Here is a 25,504-nt window from a genome sequence, read left to right as displayed (position 1 = left end):
TGATGGTTTTTGTGCCAATTTATAAAATTCCTAGAGCAAATTTTCCGCTGAACAACTTTGTCGAAGAACGTAACTTCATATCTTATTAGAAAAAAAAGTTATTACCTGTTAACAGGGGTATGTCTTTTCGCATTGATTAACAATAAATTCAATTGACATCACTGCTTGAGCCACGCGAAGTGTTGCATGCAAAGAAGTCACGCAATACCTCGCTAGGCACTCTGCAGTGATGTCAATTGAATTTATTGTTAATCAATGCGAAAAGACATACCCCTGTTAAACAGGTAATAACTTTTTTTCCTAATGAAATATGAAGTTACGTTCTTGGACAAAGTTGTTCAGCGGAAAATTTGCTTTAGGAATTTTATAAATTGGCACAAAAACCATCAGCTGGCTCGGTTCCACAGACGAAACAAAAATGATGTTGATTTTTCAGTACAAAATATTCAATTTTCCCATACAAACCTAAAAGTTGAAATTTACTCATGTAGACGTTACTTAAAAATTTTGCAAAAAATCATGGATGAGTTTTAGACCAAGACGAAGCTTTTTAGACCCCAGGGTTTGAGAAATTCCAAAATGACCCCAAATCGACTCAGTCTAATCTCGCATCCATTCTACCCCCGTTCTGCGTACACACGGCACAAATCACCTCGACGATGGGAACGTTCCTTTGGAGAGGGATGGTTGCCCGCGTTCCAATGATGCAGCTTGCTCGCAGCAGGGAAAACGGAGGACTGAAGCTGCAACTACCGGCGCTAAAATGTAAGTCGCTCGCAATTTCTCGTCATCTAAAAGAGATCGTCTCCCTTCCTTTTTATAACTCCTTTCTTGTCCAAGCAAATTCCCGCCCAGCAATTTCAATAGATCTTCCCGACCTAAAACTTATCCTTTCAAACATATCCCAAATACCTCACCAAATCCAACAAAACCCCTCCGCCGATCAAATCCACCAGCATTTCGTACTGCAAACCGAACTGCCAAGGGTGGAACGAAACAGCCCAGCGAACGACTGGCCACGTGCGTGGCGTAATATTGCATCGAGGCGGCTGACGTCGGCGCAAAAATCTGAACTCTACCTTTTCGTGAACGAGAAGACACCTCATCGGAAACTGCTTTTCGTGATGCGGCGAGCTAACGACGAAAATTGCACATTTTGTGATAATGGCGAAACGGAATCTCTAACCCACAAGTTCTGCACATGTACTCGAGTCGGACCGGCTTGGACGGTTCTTCAGCAGAGAATAGCAGTCATCTTGAAGGATGGAGGCGGCTCGTTTTCGAAGACCTGTTGAGACCTGTTTTAGCAGGAATAAACGAAAGGCGTAGAATGGAAATTCTTAAATTGTTTATAAAATATATCTGCTTCGTTGATAAATGTAACGGTAGAATCGATATAGCTGAACTAAATTTCCATCTAGATATTGACGAGTGATAGAATGAGAAGAGACAAATTTTGTAAGATAAATTGACAAATAAAACTTAATTTTTACATAAAAAAAAAAAAAAAAATAGGTTGAGTGAAAGCAGGTTACAATCGAAGTATTGCTGAAGGACTTGCAGGTCATTACCGATCCATTCCACAATCTGGAGGGGGTTGGAGTGACTATATGATATTATGGTGTCATCTGCAAAGAGCCGAACTTTGCCATGTATGTTCAGTTGTGGAAGATCGTTGATAAAAACTAGAAACATCAGCGGACCTAGGTTACTCCCTTGTGGTACTCCCGTTGTAATGAATTTTTTGCTAATTGAGTGTCCTTTCAGAGACACGAATTGTTGTCGATCTGTTATGTAGCTCTCAATTAACCGATGAGGCTGACCTCGTATGCCATACCAATCCAATTTTTGCAACAGCAAGGCGTGGTCTATTGTGTCGAATGCTTTCCTTAGGTCCAAAAACAGGGCACCGGCGTAGTTACGATTGTCCAGGTCGTCATATACATCTTCCAGGAGTTCAGTAGTTGCTGTTAATGTACTGCATCCTTTTCGGAATCCATACTGGCGCGGGCTTATAAGGTCGTATCTCGATAAGTACTCACTTATCCTGGTGACGAGAAGTTTTTCCAGGATTTTGTTCAATACTGAGAGCGTTGAGATTGGACGGTAGTTTGAAACGTCTGAGCTGTCTCCGGACTTGAAAATAGGAGTTACTCGGGCTAGTTTCAATGCGTCGGGATAAACTCCGGTTCCGACTATTTCATTAAAGATATCTGTCAGGATATCGGAGAGCGCCAAGTGATGTGTTTTTAGTGTGTCCACGGTAATATTGTCAGCACCAGGAGATTTGTTGGAATCTAAGTTGCTGATTTCTAACAGTACCTCTGAGACGGTTGCCGGTCTCAAAAACAAGGAAGGCGATGGTTGCGAACGAAGTGAATTGTACTGTTGAATGTCTCGATTGCTTGCGATGTTAGCAGCCAATTGGGGACCAATATTGCAGAAGTAGTCGTTGATGCTGTTTGAAACTTGTGCTGGATCCACCTGAACTTCATTTCCAATCTTGAGCGTAATATTATCATGCGATTTGGACTTGCGGCCGAGGGCTTCGTTCAAGAATTTCCAGGATTGCTTTGGCGATGCTGTTTGCAGAAGTCGAAGAAAGTATGACCGTTTACAATGACTTTTTAGCTTTGCCAGTCTTGCGGAGATGTCTTTTAGAAGATGCTTAGAGTGTTCATCCGCAGGGTGACGCTTGCAATGCTTCCAAATCTTGTCTTTCGTTGACATTAGTTTCCAGACGTCGAATGTCATCCACGGGCAGTTCCTCTTCACCTTTGCTCTTATTGTTATTGTTTTTGTGGCACGATTTCGGATCTCGTTGTATTTGTCGGCTATGAGTTTGATCTTTTCGTTAGCGCATGTTGTCGACGGAATGTTCTGCAACGCTTCTGCGAATTCTGCGTTTAGTTGGTGGTGGTTGACGATGTTCTTACTTAAGAATTGGACATCTTTGTTGGTACTGCTCGACAGCGTGGTGACAATCATGTTGTGGTCGCTTATATCCGTGCAGATTGTCTCATTCATTGTTGAAGCGATGATGCTCTGTGAACATACAACATGGTCGAGTATATTCCCACTGGCTGGCCGCGTGACCTCGTTGTTGACAACAAACAAGTTGCGTGATTCCAAAATCCTGAGATACTCGCCGACTATGTTGCTCGACAGGTTAACTGGTACGTTTGTATCACCCAGGAGGATTGAGTTAGGGTGCTTACTATTACGGGACAACTTGCTTTCAAGCTTCTCGACAAAGTTGGCAAAGCGGAATGCAGGAGGACGGTAAACAGCATGTAGAGATAATGGCCCGTTACCCAAGCGAAGACGAAGTCGTATGTAGTGAAATCCATCATCTTCTTCTATTTCCTCAGTATCAACGTTCAGGTCACTACGTGCATATACGGCTAGTCCCCCATGCGATGTTTCACGGCAGGAAAATATTCCATTGAATCCGTTTAGAGTGAACATTTGTGAATCTCCAGATTTAATCCATGTTTCGCTCACCACAATTATGTCAATGTTACTCGAACAGCGATCTACAAAATCTTTGAGTGTATCAAACTTTTCAGGATTGTTCATCCCGCGAATATTCCATTGTAATAATTTTAAACCGTGACTGTATGTTAAATTATATTTATTTACTAAAAAATCATCTACACATTCATACATAAAGTTTTTATTAATGTTATCGTTTGGAGCCATTGTGATAGAAAAAAAAGCTGTTTACTATGACAATATTAATCTTTAACGACGCTTATTAGGAGGCTCGAGGACAGGTGACGACTGTAGCGAAATATCCAAGTTGGAGGTTTCAAGAGACCGTTTGGACTTTGGTGGTTCTAGTTTCCGCAAGTCCTCTCTGGCACGAACAATCTCCACTTTAGAATCAGACCGACGTTTGGTGAGAATAGCTCCATCCCTACCTGGCCAGACAAACTGAAGCCCAAGTTGTTCCTGTGCTCCGCGTACTTCCCGCAGCAGGTCCAATCCTTGTGAGGTCAACTCGTCGCGAATAACTACTCTTCCGGTAGATTTGGCGTAAGAATTTCCAAGTTCTGATGAGTTCAGTGGGCCACGCAGTTTTTTTTGGCGAAAAGTTGTTCCTTCGATGTTTCTTCTTTGAAGACAACTTTGATAGGCGGGTGCTTACCGTCTGGCTTTGTTGGATGAAGCCGTTTTGCTTCGGCAATTGCACCATTTGGAAGGTCACAACCTAGTACTGTGGCTATGTTTGCGACGACGTTTCCTGTGACTTCGTTTTCTAAACAAGGGACACCCAGAATCATAGCATTTTTGCTGAGAGCCTGCCGATTAAGACGATCCACTTCCTTCTCGAGTTTTTTAACATCTCCGCGTAGTTGTGTTTGTTCGTCTTGGACGTCTCTCTGGGCCCATCACCTAATGGTGAAACGCGTGTGGTTTTCGTAAGGGCAAGTAAAAAATGTTCTTGAGAAAACCTGGTTGCTTCGATGGGAAAACTTCTTCATAATGTTTTTTTTAGGACCTTTTCTTATTATTTAGGTCCCTGCAAATATTCTTAAAATATTTTTAAGTGACGTTTTGCTCCCTTATGGAACCAATTTGGAACTCATAGTCATATGAACCATCAATTTTGTGAATGGGACAATTCACCATGATATGTTCTATTTTAAGGAGCATGCTGGCGTATTGAATTCTTTTTCAAAAGGGCTAGGATTCAAATCTCTCAAGAATCATTTACTTTCTGAGTAAGTAGGTAAGGGTACGGACAAATTTTAATAGAATCATTACAACTCAATACTAGAAGTAAAGAAAAACGAATGTGAAGCATTTTTGCTACCAGTTTGACAATTGCGGAAGAGGCCTGAAGTTGGGTATCTATAAATATTTTTAGTGCTGAATTTTGTATCTTGGATAAAATAAAAATTCCGCTATTTTCTTATAAAGATATAAACTTTTTAGGGGAGAGGGGGTCTCAAACATTCATATCTAAGCTTAAGTTAATTTTATTTGAAAAGATCCATTCGCATTAATAACTCCATTCCATATCAATTTGAAGCATTTTTCTAAGAGATGTTAACAAATATGAAGACTTTGAACGGGGGAACAGGTTATTTTTTAACGGTATCATAAACTAATTCTACATGAGATTCAATGTTCAAAGGTAATCACATGAGAAACACACATACCTTCTTGAAACATTTAATTATTAAAACACGGGATAATGGACATAATTATTGACAAAACAGGTCTTTTTATTTCGGATTTGGAAGACTCAGTTAGTTAGGACAAAAATGGCCACAGGTTACCAAACACTATGGGAACGTCAGTTAGGGAACATTTCTCTATATTAGTGTTGTTGATACCATTCACTCTATTGTATGGAACAATAATCGGGGAAAGCATCAAGCAGGGAGGAGCAGAAAAGTCACAAATGAAGATGAGATCGGTTGGTTTTGTTTTGGTAAAAAATGTTTTTATCATCTATTTCCTTTTTATCATGTTTCACTAGTTATGAATATCGATATATAATGTACATTCTAGCTAGATGGGTTTTTTTACTGGTTGTTTCCGCATTCCCTAACACTTTGCCTTGCTCGAGTATAATTGATCTAAAATAATAAAAAAACTAAAGTTGTTTCACTCCGATTTTTTCTCGTTTTTTTTTTAAATGCTTTTGGATTGCGTGATTTATGATGACTTGTTCTCTCAAAGTTTTTTCTCAGCGCTTCTATTGTTTTTTTTTATATCGAGAGAGCTTTTTATGCTGGACCAAAATTTCTCTTTTCCTATTTTTTGTAACTTTGAATAACCAAGTCTCAAACCTAAAAGCAATTAAGGCAAAACTTTTATGTTTTCTATGGACCTTAACCATTTGGTAAATCGAACGATGGACATTTGTTGTAAAACATTTCGAACAAGCTATTCTTGTTCCGTATTTAGTGTGTCCATGAAAATTTGTCATTCTGAAAATATGTGAAACTCTATAAATTCCGAACTGTGGAACTAAAAACGGAAGCTTTAATAACAATTTTGTTGGTCTAAAACAATCGAATGATATGATCGCAAATATGCATCTAACTCCTGACAGTTTCGTTGCCACTTTTAAGAACTTTCTTCCTTCTATTACCTATTCCATTTCAGTCGACTTTCCAACACCAGGCATTCCAAGCATTTTCTCTAAAACAACACTAAGACATGCGAATAGATGCACTGGCACTGCGATTGTAAAACGTTAACAACTTAAAGTTGAAAGATTTTACCAACAACACTATCTTAATAATAAAGGAAAAGAACTTCGCGTCTCCATTGTCACAAAATATGACTTCATTTTAAATTTTCAAAAAAAAACGGAACCTTTCATTACGATCACACTTATTTCCTTCTTCGGTTTGATTTATGCTTGAGTAATTTGATGTCCTTAGCCACGCGTTATTCTACGTTTTATATATTTATCATTTTATTGATGTCTTGTTACAGTTTTTGTTATTGACAATTAATTTCTGTTCAGCAGTCGGAAGCAACATTTGGTTTCGATTCGGTTAATGTGTAATATGTTTTCTGCTCTCATCTCGCTCTTCTGTCTTATTGTTGGGAGGCATATTCGATATATTGTATCATATTACTTGAAACATCTACAAAAATGACATGTACAGTGAGACATTGAAAAGTTTTTCCTTAGCAAATATGATCATTGCGGTAGATTTCTTGCTTAATATACCTTCATTTCGTTACAAAAGAATAAAACAATTTAAAACCGTTAACTAAACTTTTGACCTACTTAAACTTTTAAAACCTTTTCTTTTTTTGAATAACCCTTTTGATCGAACAACTTTTCCTAGAGGATATTGATTCATCATCACTCTGTGCACATTCACTCATCGCTCACATCCCATTACAATACAAATCAATGAACTTGCTATTTCACTGGAATCAAGCACCGCGTGATCGGGATCAATCGTCGAAATTTATCTTATGAACAATAACGACGAATTGGAGCCCGATTGCGGGTGACGTTGATGGCAGCAAATGTTCAAACATTCATTAAACCTATATCATAATATCACAGCTCTGGCGGCGTCGTGGTCTCTTAAATAGTAAATTTTAAAAACTGTTAAACTAACGGTGCACAAAAACACGCAAAGGTATCGGTGTTATTGTTGAGCTTTCAAATTGAAGGTAGATGGTTTTGTTCAACTGATTCGATATTTATGTGTGGCATAAAATGTTGATGAAAATGTTCTGAAGAAACTTGAACATGTAACTTTTTGTTGAAGTTGTCAAACGTGCTACTTTTTCGTTTAAAAACCAACATCATTTATTTTTGCCTTCTTAAAAATTTAAACAAACAACAAATTATTGTTCCAATTTTTTCAACAAAGCAACAAATCATCTTTGGATTTTAATAATGTCCAATGAAATCAAATATGGTTAAAAGATGCAGCGTTAAAGTTTTTCGTTTGATTTTTTTTGATAGGCTGTCAAAGCAAGAAAAATTTAGGGAAATAAAAAAATGTTCAAATTTCCTACTTCAGACCTTCTCCGAACTCTGTCTAGAAATTACTACGCAACCGGAAAATAAATAATCGATTTCTCCGGTGTGGAAGCACACCCGGTTCATCAAGCAAAATGCAAATTAAATTTCGTCTGAATGTTGGGCTGGTTACTGCAACTGACATGATAAAAATCAATTATGAACCCCACCTTCTGCTCTTTCCCTTTCTCCAGGGACGGTCAGCTGCAGCAGCCTCCCAGAAGAAAAAATATCACAATGGCAATGTATCGAAACAAACAAAGAAAAAAAAATACACCACACATCGCGGTGCAGCCCTTCACCTTCAGCCAATATGAACATGCCGAATTGCAAAAGCAAACAAATTGCAATACGAATCCGGGGTATTAATACGTTACACAAAACCCGGTTAATTAGTATTTCCAATTATAACGCCCGTCGGGGCAAGAAAGCCACCCATCGGGATTATTCCGGTTGCGGATCTGTATGGTTGAATATTGGTCGGGGTTCACGTGCAAATTTGAATTCGGTTTGCATTCTAAAACAGTTCATCTGAATCAGTTGGGTAAGAACAACGCATCCCCTTATCAAAAGCTTCTTCAACAATAACGTCCCTTTTGCTGAGACTTATATCGTAACTCAGATGAGGATACTATTAATGTGATTCCCTATTTGAACGCAAAACGCATTTTGAGACGATTGTTTTTTATAAGTTAACAAAATATAAACGAATGAACTGTGTACAATGTTGTTGATCTTTTTACATAGAGAACATTAACGCTAATCGATAATGATCAAAGTTTTTTTTCTTTTTTAATGATATAAGGATGAAAAATGTTGTTTTTCTTGATTTTTTAGTATTTTGATTTTCTTCCGACGAAAGTCAGCCTAGCAATTTACCGTTTATCGTCAAACACTCGAATGAATGGATGAATGAGGACATTGTTATGCACTGTTTAGTGTCGAGAAAACACAAACACAGTTCGGTTGCAATTACACGCACGCTCGCACTTTTTGCTTTTGATTCAAATCAATTGGTTTTGCTTTGTAGACAGTAAACATACGAATTTTAGTTTTTTTTCTGAGATTCATCCACAAGCAGTGCAACCCTCACAACTCTCACTAGCGATCGGACTATTCTATAAAGAAAACAGAGCGCGCACAGAAAAACAGAAACATGGTGGATTAGTTTTCTGGAAGTTTGCATAAATGGTTACATGAGTAATAGCAATAGTAGTTATTATAACATAGCGTTAGAGGCGCGATCATCCGTCATTCGAAATCGGTGAGAGTTTTGAAAAACTAACTTGTAGCGGAATTAATTTTTCAAACACGACAACGCTAACTAACTTTTCGCGAGGGCCTTCTTTTTCCGCTGGACCAGGATGTCGTGAAATGGGTTGTGGCTGATGGACTGATTGAGACACTTGATCCACTCCTGCTGCTCTTCTTCACTGGCAGCGGACATCCGGTACACGGTGTGTTTGCCTTCGACCACCTTGCCTTCGGAATCCGTTTTGCAGGCCTTGATGATGTCGGCTCCGCCGCTGGCGTGCAGCTCGAAGCAGAACTGCTTGCTGCGGTCCTGGACTTCTCGTACCTGGAAAGGTAAAAAAAACGGTTAGAATATTTTGTTTAAGTACATACATATGTTATGATAAGAGAGAGAGCAATCAGAGAACTGAAGTAGACCTTCTGAAAATAATGTTTTTCTAAAATCTGTCCATAATGCGAACGAAACACCCCACGCATACAAGGCTCGGGAGTCACCCATACGATAAGACAAAGTTCAACGTAGAAAAGTAATATATGTTACTTGATGAAATCATGAAACTAATTGCACATGTAGAAGTTGCCGGCATAGGAATTTTTCATTGCCTCGGGTGGTCTCTGGAGCCACCACAAAGATTCGATTGTCTTGATACCAGACTTGCTTAACTAGTGGTCATTCTTTTATATAACTTTCGTTTTTATTCCCACGATCAAAATTCATTGCACCCATTTTTGAACCGATTTTTTGTTTTCTTTGGCCGGATTGTTTTCACCATCACCATGGTCCGGGCTTTAGAAACGACCATCCAGAGTTTACAAGTACCTACTGGAAAACAAATCAAAGCATGTTGAGCATTTAAAATTCATGGATCTGTAGCATTATCTGGAAAAACTTAAACGCAAATACAACATACGAAACTTTTTAATAATTGAAACTTAACCCTTCATTTCATGATTTTTTATTTTTCCTTAAAAATCATTTTTAACAGTTGGAAATGATGAGTACATCAAGAAAAAAATTAAAATAAAATACGATTTTTCACTTTTCCATACATTAATTATTGCAAATTTGTTACTTTATGAAACGAAGGGTTAAGTTTTTAGTTTTGTACATTTCAATTTCATTATTCAATGTATAACTTTTGAGTAATTGTTGATCATCCATGAGTTCAATTCTACCATCCAATTATGAGAAAACTGCAACCGTTTAATAGGTACTGCGAATTTAAACAAATGATTTCTAAGGATTTTATGATTTAATGACTTTGAGTTTGACAGCACATACATCAAATGATGATACACATCAAGGAGAAAGTGTGCAAAATTTGGTTGATTTTTATCCAATGGTGAAAAAGTTATGCCCTGTTGAATGTGTCTAAATAATTTCGTGTTCGCCCTTTATGTACCGTGAACGGCCCTTATTCTGCGCAGTTTACGAATTTTGAAATGTTTTAAGTTAAAATGAGGGGCAAAATAAAGTGTCCAATTTATTTTTTTTCGATTTCTTTTATTTTTCTGGTTAAAATTCAACGAAAACACATCGTAATCATTTTTCAAATATTGTTTATTATGTTCTTTTCAATTTTTGTTAATGTTGCGAGGTTAAAAAAAAAAGTTTTTCTGATAGAAAAACAGTTAATATTCCAAAAAAACAGGGGCAAAATAAAGTGTCCAGATCGGTACAGCTTCAAATTGATTCAAACTGAAGGCAAACAAGAACGATTTAATAATGGGTATGGCCTCCTTCGGCCTTCAACACCTCCTTCAAGTGCTTCGGTATACTTTCAACAAGATTGTGCAAGTGTTGTGGGTCGAGTTCCTCCCACGCATGCTCCATGGCATCAAAATAAGTATTTTTAATTTGTCACACCAGTCTTATCAATCAGAGCATCGAGGGTGGCCCACAGATTTTCGATGGGGCTCAGATCAGGACTTTGTGGGGGCCATTCAAGGGGTTTGATGCGGCAGGAACGGGAAAATGACTTCATCAGATTGGCCGTATGCTTCGAATCATTATTCTGCTGTAAAACGAAGCGATCTTCGAGGCCCGTCTTGATGAGGGATACCTCGAGGTTTTACCGCAGGATATTGGAATATGACTCAGCTGTCATGATTCCGTCAATTTTTACCAAATTGCCCACCCCACCCCAAGAAAAGCACTCCCACAGCATCACGTTACCTCCTCCGTGCTGGACTGATCCTTGGATATGGCGATCTTGGAGCTCCTCACCCGACTTGCGCCACATATGATCCCGCTTCTCCCGGTTGAATAGCTCGAATTTGGATTCGTCGGCCCACAACAATGTTTTCCAGTACTCGAACCGTTTATCGGCGTGTTCCTTGACGAACTTGAGTCGCTTAGCCTTGTTCACCTGGCTGATGAGAGGCTTTCTCACTACGATCTCTCTATGGTACTCCTTTGCATGGATGCGGCGACGGACAGTACAACGCAATACCGAAAATTGGAGCTCTTCCTGTACCTGCCGGATCGTTATTATTGCGTTTTTCTTCACTTCAAGAATGATTTTCTTGTCCGTTCTGGCATCTGTCTTGGGCTTCAGTCCTCTTCCTGGGCGATCCATCTCCGATCCGAACGTTTTCATCTTCTTCATGATTTTTGATACCGCTGTCTTGCTGATTTCGTAGTGCTTGGCCACTTCCCGGTGCGTTTGACCGTTATTCACATCACGAACAACCAGTTTCCGGATGGACAACGAAATGGAACCAGAAATTTTTCGTCCTCCATATTTTACAACATATTCGAATATAGACACCTGTTTGAATGCTCCAGAGCCAAGCCAGTTGCTTATGAAACGTCAAAATACACAAAACAAACAAATTCGAGGAGCCTCGCGATAGAAACTTATCGAAATTATATTGATTTTTGAGTTGGACACTTTATTTTGCCCATTTTTTTGGAATATTAATTGTTTTTTTTTCTATCAGAAAAACTTTTTTTTTACCATCGCAACATGAACAAAAATTAAAAAGAACATAATAAAACATATTTTACAGTTTGGCCAACTACCGAACTCAACGGATAAAAATAATGAGAGGTCAATTTGGGAGCAAAAATGTGGACATTGTTCCCCCTGCTGGGGATTCTGTGGCCCGCCGGAACTGCTTCCTGAATAATTTTTTTCTCAGCGACCCACCACACTCCCCCACACCAAATAGTGGCTAGATTTGAGCCCCCTGGTAATGGACGCAAACTGTTCTTAGCATGCCTGGCAGCAAAACAAGGAAAAACTAAATACTTGAATACTTAAAAACGCGAGAAAATTTTACTAATGCTGAAAACTTTCAAAATGTTTATTAAATGCGAGGAAATTTAATGAGGGAATATAACAATATTTGTTCAAAATGTATCTCAGTGGAAGAATATTCCTTTTAAGAGATCCATTATCTTATGAAGAAACTAAAATTTAAAAGAATTATTGTTATATAAAAAAGAAGCTAGGAATACGGCTAAAACTATATAATTTAAACTCAATTTATTACTAAGAAAAATTGTAAAAAGGACTGACGGTTTAGGTAAAGGTTGCCAAAAATTTTCCAACACGTATAGGGCCGGACAAATTTGGGCTATTTAATCGGAAAACCTGGCAAACTCCGAGCATTTGATTTCAAAATTGTCATAAAATTCAGGCAATTTTTTTTTCAAAACCCAGCAATTACTCAACAAAATTCAAGAAAAAACTTTGAAATCAATTTTTTTTTGTCAAAACTCATCATTTCATCGTATTTTAGGCTTCCAAAAAAAATCTTAAAACAATTACAACACAATTTGTTTTTTTTGTTAGATTTTGGCATACAAAGTGAAAAAATCCGAGCTTTTTTCAATGAAATCCAGACAACCAGGCCAGACCGGGCTTTTCCCAAATTGTGTACTAAATATCCTGGCAAACCCGGATAATACCGGGCAACCTTTGAGGCTATCTTTGTAGTACTGCATAAATTTGATCTTAAAAATATTTCTGTTCGAACTGTTTTTAATTTCTTCCGGATGAAGCCTGTTGAATTTTGTTGGACCAATGAAGAAAATTTGGCATAATCCAAAACTATAGTTCAATTTGTATTGCGCATCAAATGGTGACATTGACGAGCATTGTAATATCGCAAACCCGAATTGTATCTTAAGTTTTGATTATTGTTTGAAGAGTGTAAGTTATCAAAAACATAGGTTGTGGTTTGTAGATCACTAAGTATGAAGATAGGTTATATATTGTGAGAACGATTAGAATAAATTAAATAGGTTGGGTAGAGAAAAGCAAAATTGAATATGGTTCTCAACAACGATTTTGAAGGGTTTGTAGACGAGAAACAGGGTACAATGACGCTCTGCCCCAGTTATTAAATGGTATAAATGGGAGTGTAAAAAGCAAAATAAAATTTAAGTAAAATATTACTTGGAACAAACGCTTTCACCCTCCTAAAAACTCCGCTCAGCGATGATATTTTTTGTAGTTGATCAATGTGGCAGAACCATGATAGATTTATTTATTTTATTTACATAGTATTCCGTCTCACGACATAGCTTGACGAACATAATTCCTAAAATTCACTCGGTTCATAGCAACCGTTCTCCAATTTCTCGGGCACCCCACGTTCGCCAGATCACGCTCCACTTGGTCTAACCACCTCGCTCGTTGCGCCCCCGCTCGTCTTGTTCCTACCGGATTCGTAGCGAACACCTGTTTTGCAGGACAGTCGTCCGGCATTCTCGCAACATGTCCAGCCCAGCGTATCCGGCCAGCTTTCACCACCTTCTGGATACTGGGTTCGCCATAGAGTCGCGCGAGCTCGTGGTTCATCCTTCGCCTCCACACTCCGTTCTCCTGTACGCCGCCAAAGATGGTTCTTAACACTCGTCGCTCGAATACTCCGAGTGTACGCAGGTCCTCCTCGAGCAATATCCATGTCTCGTGCCCGTAGAGAACAACCGGTCTAATAAGCGTCATATACAGGTTACACTTCGTACGAGGGCAAAGTCTTCTCGACCGCAGTTGCTTGTGGAGTCCATAGTAGGCACGACTTCCGCTGATAATTCGCCTCCGGATCTCACGGCTGGTGTCATTGTCTGCGGTCACCAGTGAGCCGAGATAGACAGTCTTCGACTATCTCCAGCTCGTCGCCGTCGATCATGACCTTGTTATTACTGGACAAGCGGGTTCGGTCGGTCTCGGATCCGCAGGCCAGCATGTACTTCGTCTTGGACGTATTAATCATCAACCCAATCCTTCCTGCTTCGCGTTTCAGTTTGCGGTAGATCTCCTCCACCGCCGCAGATGATCTGCCGACTATATCAATGTCATCGGCAAAGCAGATAAGTTGACTGGATCTGTTGAAAATCGTGCCCCGCATTTCGCCCACCGCTCGTCGAATAACACCTTCTAGCGCCACGTTGAACATCATGCAGGATAGACCATCACCTTGTCGAAGCCCCCTGCGCGATTCGAATGAACTCGACAATTCACCCGAAATCCGCACACAGCACTGCGTTCCATCCATCGTCGCCTTGATCAGTCTGATTAGCTTCCCGGAAAAGCCGTTCTCGTCCATGATTTTCCATAGCTCGTTACGGTCGATCGTGTCGTATGCGGCTTTGAAGTCGATGAATAGATGATGCGTAGGGACTTGGTGTTCACGGCATTTTTGGAGGATTTGCCGTAATGTGAATATCTGGTCCGTCGTAGACCGTCCCTCCATGAAGCCGGCCTGATGACTTCCCACGAATCTGTTTGCTTGTGGCGTGAGGCGGCGGAGTAGGATTCGGGACAACACTTTGTAGGCGGCATTGAGGACAGTGATCGCTCGGTAGTTCTCACAGTCCAATTTGTCGATGATAGAGTTTTGTCTAGAACTTGAGTGGCCAAGATTTTCACAAAAATTGCCTTATTAAGGGGGGAGTAGGGTCTAACGGGTAAAAAAAACACCATTTTCACGAATTATTTTTCGATCAAACAAATGTATTCAAATTTTTTGCATTATACAAAGCATTGTTAAAAGAACAATTAGTAATTTTTTCGTAGAAAAATATTGAAAACTAGCTGACCCGATAAACTTCGTTTTACCTTCTTATGTAATCGTAATAAATGTTTGATTTCATCTACACGTCCTTAACTTCATCGTGCTCGCGAATCGATTCCTATGGAAATCGTAACAAATAAAGTTGAATTTGTATTGGGACCACCTTCCATAAAAAGTGAGATTCTTGAAACTATTATTCAAACAATCTCTGACCCAAAAAACCCTCGGATACCAAATTTCACTTCATTCCGACCGACCATTCATACGTGATGTTATTACAAAGAAAACGCCTCCATTTTTATATATAAGATTGAGCCGGTGACGGAGCACTTTCGAGGATGCCTTTTAGAAAACAGGATTTGCGGTGGACACTGTATCTCAGCACAGAATCGTCTGTAGTCAAAAAATCAGAGCAAAATATTTTTAATAGATGTTTTTCTGGACCCCAACGATTTTATTTAACTAAAAAAAATTTTGAATTTTTGTTGCTGTTTGAAGTAAAGACTACGATTTTTCACGAAAAAATCCGTCATTTTTTATCTGTAAAATCTCCCCAAAGTAAAAAAAAAGAAAATCGTTGGGATTTGGTATTTTATATGTAGAAAATATGTTCCAAATGTGAAAAAAAATCGGTGAAGTAGTTTTCAAATGACGATGTCCACGGACTTCAAAAATGTGCTTTCGAGAAAAATGCGTTTGAAGTTTCTGCTCTCTCTCTCTTGCAGTATTAGATAAGAGGAGATAAAGGCCTATAATTTCTACAGTTTTGCTTCGATTGACTTGAAAATTTGACACAACATTCTTGAAATGTTTTCCAATAAAAAAATAAAAAAATCGATTTTTTGAAAGTGTTAGACCCTACTCTCCCCTTAAGCTAGCGTACAGCAAAAACTGAATTTCATTATAAAAAATTCGCATTGTAGACCCGCCTGTGGGCTCTTTATATACATTGAATGAGAAATTGTTTGCATATATTCAGGAGTTTTTAGGGTTCAAAAACCTTATGGCCCGCGAGCCGAATTAATTTTAACTAACACAGACCCTAGCACTAATGCAAAAGTTTTTTTTTCTTTCGATGCACATAAAAAGTCCACCGGCGGATCCATGATACCAAATTTGGATGAAAATATTCAGTTTCTGCTTTCCGCTACCTTGAAAAAGGCAATTTTAGCAATTTTGGTGAAAATCTTGACCACCCATGGTCTTGAATTATTCCTAGATACATGAAGTTGGTAACCTTCTTCATAGCTATATTGGGTAGTTTGAAATCGCTTAAGTTCGATTTTTTTCCTGGGAGAGTGAAAAATCATGTACTTCGTTTTAGCAAGATTGAAGGTCAGAAAGTTGGTTGAAAAATATTCAAAAAAGAGTTTTAAATCTTCTCCCATGTAGGTTATAATAGCATAAGGGCAGTTTTCAGGATAAAATTAGGCTGTATCATCAGCAAATAACCGAGGTATACCACGCAGCGGTAATTTGCTGAGCTCATTGATGTATAGTAAAAACAGTAAAGGTCCTATATTCCTGCCTTGTGGGACACCAACTTCCAAACTTTCTAGAGAGCTCTATGCCTCATCTAAGATGACAAATTGTTTCCTGTTAGCCAAGTAGCTGCGTTTAAAATCTGACCTCTTATGCCATAACACTCCAATTATTTCAGTAATGTACCATGATTAAGAGTGTCGAAGGCCTTTTTAAGGTTTCACCCACGATTTTTTGGCAACTATTTTTTAAATTACAGAATCCAGCAATTCGCATATGGCTGTAAGCAAACTTGATCTAGATTTGAACCCATATTGAAGATTGTAGAAAACGTTATTTTCGTTTGGAAAGTTGTTTATTATTTTAAGAGAAGAAATCACCTAGATTTGTTTATTGAAATTAATTTGCGGCTTTATCGGTGAGGATTAAAGTGTTGAAAATGAAAGACGGATAGAAGATCAGAAGAAAATTCTAAGGTAGTGAAAGAGCGAAGAGCATTTGAAATAGAAGCTTGACCACATACTAAATTCTTTGTCCCGCATCAATTAACTGTATTGTCTTTTCACCACCTTAGAATTTTCTTCTGATCTTCTATCCGTCTTTCATTTTCAACTCTTTAATCCTCACCGATAAAGCCGCAAGTTGTTTATTAAGATTATTAAAAGCTCTTCTAAAACCTTACTAAAAATGCTTAAAGTTGGTATGGGACTGTTGTTATTTACACCGATTGTATCTTCAGACTTAAATATTGGAATAACTCTAGCTGTCTTGAGACATTCAGGGTAGAATCCTGTCTCTAAAATCTTGTTGAAGCATTCCGAGCGATTTTTTTTTCAAAATGTAAACTATGAATATAATGTTTAAGCACCTGTGATGAAATATTGTCAAGGCCACTACTTTTCTTGCTGTTCAACGATTTGATGACGCAGGCCGCAAAAACAAAGAGTAGAAATCTGGATATTTTACCTGTAGCACAGAGAACAGACATACAAGCTAGTCCACGAAAGTTGTGTAAAAATCTCAACACCCTATTTGAAACAATTTTTGTCTTTTGGCTGGGCCACCAGATGTCTCCAAACACACCAAAGAGAACTGTCAAAACAAAGCTGACTAAGTTTCAGTCAGTTTTCTATAGGTCGAATATGCTGCTTAGCATGCTTCAAGAAAATCGCTGTTGAAGTTTCATTCGAAACTTGATGAACGAACGTTCATCATGTTGCATGAAAAAAATAATCATAAAAGTTAGATATTATCTTTTTCCTTCAAATTTGTTTGAAATACACAGTTTTAACAGCTGGATGCTAAAGTGATATGTGAAAGTAACCCGCTTTGAGATGCGTAGAAGAAATACTGCTGGGTAAGACTGATCGTCAAGAATGTTCTTGTATTTGACTGGACATAGGTGATGAATTTTCTTAAATAAATTACTGTTCAAGAAGTGCGAAAACTTAAACCGAAGCTGTTAGTTATCTTAACTGTCATAGTAGTGCAAAAATAAAGAAAGTGAAATTTCGCTCAGTTAAAAGTAACTCTGATTTCATTTATTTAGCAATAAATTGAAGCCGTCCATTTTACTGAGACATTCATTTTTTGTGAGTTCATATACGATTACGCCTTTTTGAAAACCGGGCACTTTAAAGTTGATTTGTAACTTTTGAACGGCGCAATAGATGGCACTGTTTGTAGTCAATTTCTAACGTATTTTTTGGATGATAGCATTTGAAATTTTACACACTTTTTTGACGATTTTTTGTTCGAGCTTGTACGTCTGTTCTCTGTGCCTGTAGGTGTTAAAACTTGAGTCTACGGTGACGATGTTTGCGCGAGATTTTCCGATATTGGTGAAAAAATTGTTAAAGGTATGACTTCATGTTGGTTTTCTAGAAATGAGTTTCCAGATCTTAGTAAGTTAATTTCAGATTTGTGATTCTTCCGAGATAATACTCGGAAGTTGACATTTTTTCATAATTTTGAATCTGCCGTGTTGCTAAGAATATTTTCGTAGCAGGTTCATTTACATTTTCTTTTGCATAAATCTACTTTTTTGGAAATGTGATTTAGCATTTCTCTTAAATGCAGTTTTCTGGATGTTTTTTACTCTTTTAAGATAATTTTGTTTTATTCCGATAAGGGTCCAAAGATCAAAACTTATCCACGGACAATTATTTCCTTTAATTTTTTTTTTGATTTTATTGAATTTCTCGGGATCAATACGACCAATTTCAAAATAAATGGCACGAAATTTAAGATAAACACTAATTGAAGAGATTCTGTTTGTTTGCATATGAAAATGCGCTGAGTTCGGGACTGCGCAGAATAAGGACCGGTTAACGACCAACACTTCTAAAATCGAGTTTATTCATAAATTTAGAAGTCGTTGGAACAAGATGCTAAGGAAAACTTCTTTAACCCCCAAAATTACAGATATAACAGATAATGCCTAAGTATTCTGTAAAAAATTATTTTCATAATGCGTCGGTAGCACCATCTATGATATTCCGTTATTGAGTCAGAAGCATTTGTTGTGGAGTATAACATTTTTCGAAGTTCGTGCCTCGAATTATTTTACGAGTGTTATTACTAGGTAACCATTACCTCCAAAGCATGATTTTTTTGCGAAATATATAAACGATGTTGTCGACCCATGATCATTCTTAATTGGAGAAATTAAGGAAATTTTTACAAAGGTTTTTGAAAATTTTTGATTTTTAAAATCCGCAATATTGAACAGTAAAAATATTTAAACAAAACTTATTTACATTACATACATTACATTACATATTTACAACAAAACAATCACGCTTAATCAATTCGATTGCTTCTAGTAATAGCCGCCTTACTGTAGTAGGTACTTACCGCGATGTTTTCGAGTGGAATAATTCCCCTCGGTTCCTTATCGGTTGTGTACTCAAAGTAGTACAAACAGTTGTCATTCAGAATGAACCATCTTCGCTTCCACGATTTGTACCTGTGTAGAGATGTGAAATCGACCGTTAGTAAATCGTTTCCGGCTTTCGATTCTCGAACAATTATCATCAATGTTGTCGGTACAGGATTCAATGCGTGCATTGGTAGGATGTGAATGTGTTTGAGGGATGGGGTTTTGAATGGAGGATTTCAATTGCGAGATTGTGGCTACTTACCGTCCACCTTGCTTCCAGAGCCAGCCTTCCTTGTCCGGATTGAAGAACGTATGCATCAGGTCGTTACCATCGTCCTGTGGTATCTTGAAGGGCTCTGTTCGGATAGATTCATACAGGGACTGTTTGGAAAAAAAGGATGAAAGCGGCATTTAGTTGAATAGTTGAATAAATTTAGGTAAATCACACACTAAATTATACTATATCAATAAAATTCGATGAAATACTGAAAGTTTTCTGTCAATATTTAATCTCAATGGTAGATCGGATTGAATGAGAAAAACAACCGGTGATGGACAACCCCTGGCTCTTCTCATTCGGAAGCTGATGCTGGTCGGGAATTAGCTATATGTACGGCTTACGGGGCGTCTACAAACATATCTATACATACCTCCAGTAATTCTCTCGGTAAATCTCCCCCATTGTTGATGCCTCTATTCATTGAGATAAATTGCTCAACAGTTGGTTTTTCTTTCACCTGAGGAGGAAATCGAATGAGAATGGAGAACAATGAAATACAAAAAAAAACTCTGAAACAATGAATCATTCGTTCTGTGGCATGGAGAAATAAATTACAGATATGGGCTAGTTTCAGCGTGAGGCTCCGAAGGATAAAATCGATCCGAAGTAAGGCTTAAGCCTGAGATGTGGGAATAGATACATGAAATAGCTATATTTCTTTCGATTAGGAGAAATCAGTTCAAATACATTGTTAATTGGGAGACTTGCTTAAACGATTACTAAAATTTAAGTACATATTTTTCAATTAGAGAAAGTTTATATTCAGATTTGGAATTTAGATTCAGATTTTCAATTCAGGTTTTTGAATTTTTATTTTTAGATTTCAAATGAATTAGAGACAGATTTCAGATTCTGATTCAGGGTTACCAGCGAGTTTCCATTTTCAAATTCCTGGTTTTTTCCCGGTTTTCCCGTTTGAGATTTTATGGTTTTCCCTGTTTCAAAATGTGCAAATAAATATGTTTATCAGGTTTTTTGACTGAAAATGATGATATTTTCATGCAGTCTGAATTTTCAGTCCTATCCCAAAAATGCATGTTTTTATTTGACTTTTCAACTTGAAATCCTACCGGTTTAATTGAAAAATGTATACATTTTTTTTTGTTTCGATTATAGTCGTTTTACCATCTTTATGGCATTCGCGACTTTATCAACGTTACAGTTGGCGGATCGTTATTGAAAAACTTATCCGGTACAACTGTGTTCGATGTTTACTCTTGGGCCCGAACTCGCGGACATCGGCTCAGGAGACAACAGACTTGCCAACTGAGCTATATCACAAGCCACAAAAAAATGTATACGCAGGAATCAGGAGTTTGTTACACTTTCTGCCTTCTGTGCGTTTACTAATGAACCAAATAAAATGGTGGCATCTTTTTTTTTGCTTCCAGTATTTTTCCTGCATAGGAAAATTCCAGATTCTCAAAAATTCAAATTGAAAGTTAAATTAGAAGAAAACATTTCGAAACCAAATAAGATAAGTACTTCGAGGTTATGTCGTTTGTCAGATATTTGACGTTTGATTTTCGAACTTACGTTTGGATAGTTTTTGACGATTTTGAGGGTGTTAGTACATATAACACAAACAAAGAAATTATATTTATTTTTAAATATTTTATCAATCAAATGAAACCTTGAAGTTTGGCTATGATTATTTTTCGAATTTTGATAAAGGTACCGTAAGCTCAATTGAAAATAAGTTAAGTCATGTCCAAAAAATTTTCAGTGTTCATTTTATTAAAAAAAAAGCATTTAAACATAAGATCTCTGTGAAAAAATAGCTCGCATTCGCATGAACAGTCGCCTACATCTTCGGTTGGCGCTACTCATCAACTCTCCGTTTTATGAAGATCTCTGTAAAAATGGCAATTAATAAAATTACTTGACCGAGTTAGGATGAATTACTGAATTCATATCTCTTTTTTAACGTTTTATTAACATTGATTTTTTTACAACATTAATTCGATATTTTTTTTTTCAGACTCTTCAAAATAACTCTCCTAGTTTAAATGTGTTTGATTGATTTCTGCTATTTTTTTTTCAAGTATCGTTTCATCATAACGTGTTTTTCTAAAAAAAAAATGAGCTCCCGATGCAGATTCGAACATCATCAATTATTAATGAATGTATGATAAATAATTTCAGTTATAAGATAAATGTTAAGCTTGAGTAAATCTTAGTTTTCGAGATGTGAGTTCAATCGGAAACTGTCTGATTTCAACGTATGAATCCACATCACTCAGAACTAAAAAGTGGCAGCATTCACTGCAGTGCACAATATGCGTTAGCTAAGAAATAGTTTATGATCGAGAAATTTTTCTACGACGATTCTTTGTTTGACAAATGTATGGGCTGAGTTCAAAAATCTATATTTTTAAATGAAATTCCCGGCTTTTCCAGGCATTTTACTCATTTATCCCGACATTTTCCCGCTCTTGCTTCACAATCCTGAAATAAAGGACTATGGATAGTAAAGCTTTAGAGAAAAAGTTTCGTCATGATGAAATGGTGGAATTTTTGATTGGATAGGTTCATTATATATGGGGAAAAAAACCCAAAAATAATTTTCCCGGTTTTGACATGAAATTCCAGTTTTTTCCCATTCTAAATTCCCAGTTTTTCCCGATTTTCCCAGTTCGCTGGCCACCCTGCAGGTTTCAAATTCGGATTTCTGAATTAGAATTTATACAAAGAATTTCAGATTTGGGAGTCAGATTTCAGATTCAGATTTCAGATCTAGATTGAAACTTTAGATTTTGTATGATCAGATTTAAGATTTCAGCTACCGATATCAAATGAAAATTTCAGAATTCAAATACAGACCCGTTCGTTTTTGGCAACATTTGATTTTGGCAACAACCGATTTTGACCGGTTTTTTGGAACGAAATTATCATTTCGATAGAAAGGACCAATGGAATTTAGACAAACGCCATAAATATTGTTTTACGTTCTTAAATATTGATTAAGTATAAAAACAAAAAAAAAAATAAAGCCCTCAAAAAGACGAAAAACATAGAAATTTCAAAAAACTCAAAACAAATATAAACAAAAGAATAAAAATGATTAAAAAAAAGATGCAAATAATACCGAACATGATAAAAATGACAGACAATATAAACACAATAAAAAAAAGTTCTAAATGTGTCAAAATCATGATAAAAAAAACAAAAAATGACAAAAATTTTCATCGGTTTATTTTCATCAATAGGTAAGAAAAAAGAAAAGTTGATGAAAAAACCGTTCGATTTTGGCAACAACAAAAATTCTCGAGCGTGTTGCCAAAAACGAAAGGGGCCTGTACTGATTTTGGATTCAGATGCAGATTTCAGATTCAGGTTCAGATTCCAAATTTAGATAAGAATTTCTGAAGGAATTCATAATCAGCTTTAAAATTTCTTTCTTTTTGGATGCAGATTCTGATTGATCACATTTTTTTCCCTAGAACATTTTTGCTTAAATTATGCATGTACAAGTGAAAAAATGTATATTTACTAAGTATTAATCATTCTGATTGAAGTTATTTTGCATAAAAGTTATTTAGTTTTAAAAACAGGTTCTAGGAGTTGCCATTAATTTTCATGAAGCTTTAAAAAATATGTCAGTGGCCTCCGGAAAGTTTACCAATGACTGGTGTGCCAACTGCATCGTTGATGAAAATCACAAGTGATACAATGATATAGAAACGACTATAATCGAAACAAAAAAAAAAAAGGATTTTGAATGCTTCATTTAATTAGCAAGCAAATTTTTTCTAACCACGAGCATATAACGATTGTAAGCATGGGTGAAAATGTATCAAATATTCTGAAATAAAAGTAAAATAAGGTTTATTTTCTACTCCAATTAAACTCCATTAAAATTTAAAATTTGAGTTAAAATCTTTGATTTTAAAGAATCTGCAGTTTATTTAAATAATGCTTAATAAAATTTTCAGCAGAAGTTTAAATCTAAAGATGAAAAACAAGTTCAAAATTATCATATATTATTTCATATTTGATAATTTAAATCCTGTGATTTAAGTTTTCAAAATTAAAATCTAGATTTTTCAACAAAAAATTCTTTGAAATGAATCTAGATCTTATAATTTTCACCAGGTTTCTAAACTGATTTTGATTGAATTCGAAATTTTAATTTAATTTAATTTTAAACTCCATCATTTCCTTAAATCCTTAAATCCTTAATAAAATTCTAACAATGCTATTTAAATATTGATTATAAAACTTAAATTTGAGCTAAATCGAATGCCAATCTTGAATTTTTTTTCCAAGTCTTAATTCTGCATTTTGAACCTATATTCAAAACTTTAATCTAAATTCCAGATGAGAAATCCTATGAATTTAAAATCAAAAAGCGAAATTAGTATCAGAATCCTTAACTAGAAATTTCTTATTTGATTCTGAATCTTTGGTTTTCAATATGTTTTTTTTTCAATTAATAATTCGTAATTGAACTTGTAAATTAAAATAAAATTGTGAATGGTGAAATTTTTTCATATTTTTCAATTCTGGATTCAAACATTTTTCTCATGTTTCATGTCCGCATATAAATTGAGGATAAAAATTTCCAATCCAAATCTTTAAAATGGTTTGAATTTTAAATATTGAAACTGATCTAAACTTATAAACAAGAACAATAAACTGGATACTTCATATATATTTTTTCTCAAGTTTTCGGGCTTGGAAAATCCAGGCAATTTTATCTTATAACCTGGAAAATTGTTTATTATTTATCGATATCGATATTTTATCGAAACCCATCAGCCGATTCAGAATCATACTTAAGCTACCAAAAAATTGTTTATTTTGATAGAATTTGTTTAAAATATTATTTGGACGCTAAATATAAATTTAAAGGACTCAACTGAAATTTTCGTGTGATTTTGCAAATAAATAGAGTGAGAAAATCTTGTCAAAATCCGGACAATCTGGTAGACTTAGTCTAATTTTGTAGGGATTCAATATTTGGGACTCAATTACTCAATCAACAAGTGAGAAATTTTTTGAAAAACTGTTGAAGAATTGAGATTTCGAGGTTTCAGAGTTGAGATTGTTACACTATTGTTCATCAAAATTTGATAAGAAATGTCAAATTTTATGTTAAGCGAAAAATTGGCATTTTTGAACCTTCATGGGGGGGGGGGGGGTGTTTGGGTGTTTAACCCCCAAAACCCCCCCGTTCCTACGGCCATGGATTCAGGTTTAAGATTTCAGATTTGGATTTAAGATTTAAACTTCAGTTTCAGATTTAAGATTTAGGAGTTCAAATTTCAGCTTCATATTTCAGGTTAAGATTTAAGACAGCTTTAAAGGCTCAAATTTTTAATTCAAATTTCATAATCATATTAAATATTTAGACTTTTTATTATTAGATTTACATTTGGTTTACATTCAGATTAAGGTTAAAGATTCAAATTTCAGACTTCAAATTCAAATTTCATATTTCGGAATCCAAATCCAATTTCAGTTTGAGTTAAGTTACTAAAGTTTAAGATTTAAGATTTCAGATGCAGTTTACAGACTCAAACTTGAGACCCAGATTTCAGATTCAGATTTAGATTTCTACTTCTGATATCAAGTTACTGTTTCAGATTTAAATTTCAAGTTTAGATTCTAATTTCAGCTCAGCTTTCGGATTTCAGATTTCAAACTTAAAAATTTTGAATTTAGTTTTAAAATTCAGATTTGAGGTTCAGGTTTAAAATTTAGATTTCATCAGATTTAGGTTTAAGATTTCGGGTTCAGATCTCAGATTCAGTTTTTAGCTTCAGATGTCAGAATTCAGATTTCAGACCCAGCTTCGTATTCAGATTTGCATTGAAATTTCAGATTTTGAATACTAATACTACTTTACAGCATTTTTGAACTAAGTAAACTGAAGATGATTTTTAATGTGAAATCGGGCGCTGAATCCGAAATTGAAATTCAAAAAAATATCAGTAGAACAGTTTTTGAGTTATTCTCATAATATTAAATTTTGGAAAAATAAAAAAAAGTACTTGAACTCAGATTCAAATATCCCGGGCTGCTTAACATTGATTTGAAATCTCTTTTCTGCATATTAGAATTG

At 36.2% G+C, this 25,504-nt stretch overlaps 1 protein-coding gene across 4 annotated transcripts in view; it reads right to left on the bottom strand.

The window, feature by feature from the left end:
• The window catches only part of LOC129743786 (cytohesin-1), a 129,650-nt gene that overhangs the window by 15,597 nt on the left and 88,549 nt on the right, over positions 1–25,504 (bottom strand). For 3 of the 4 annotated variants that reach the window (XM_055735975.1, XM_055735973.1, XM_055735974.1), the window contains exons 7-10: positions 19,808–19,894; positions 19,420–19,538; positions 19,133–19,244; positions 8,843–9,092 (exon numbers count right to left, since the gene is read on the bottom strand). In XM_055735975.1, the coding sequence (XP_055591950.1) occupies positions 8,843–9,092; positions 19,133–19,244; positions 19,420–19,538; positions 19,808–19,894 (568 nt within the window). Of the gene's footprint in view, positions 1–5,433; positions 9,093–19,132; positions 19,245–19,419; positions 19,539–19,807; positions 19,895–25,504 lie in introns of those variants that run through there. The other variant, XM_055735976.1, reaches the window with a different exon arrangement.

This window comes from Uranotaenia lowii, chromosome 2 (genome assembly GCF_029784155.1).
Source record: "Uranotaenia lowii strain MFRU-FL chromosome 2, ASM2978415v1, whole genome shotgun sequence".
Classification (NCBI taxonomy): domain Eukaryota; kingdom Metazoa; phylum Arthropoda; class Insecta; order Diptera; family Culicidae; genus Uranotaenia; species Uranotaenia lowii.
This window is presented reverse-complemented; position numbering and strand designations above follow the sequence as displayed.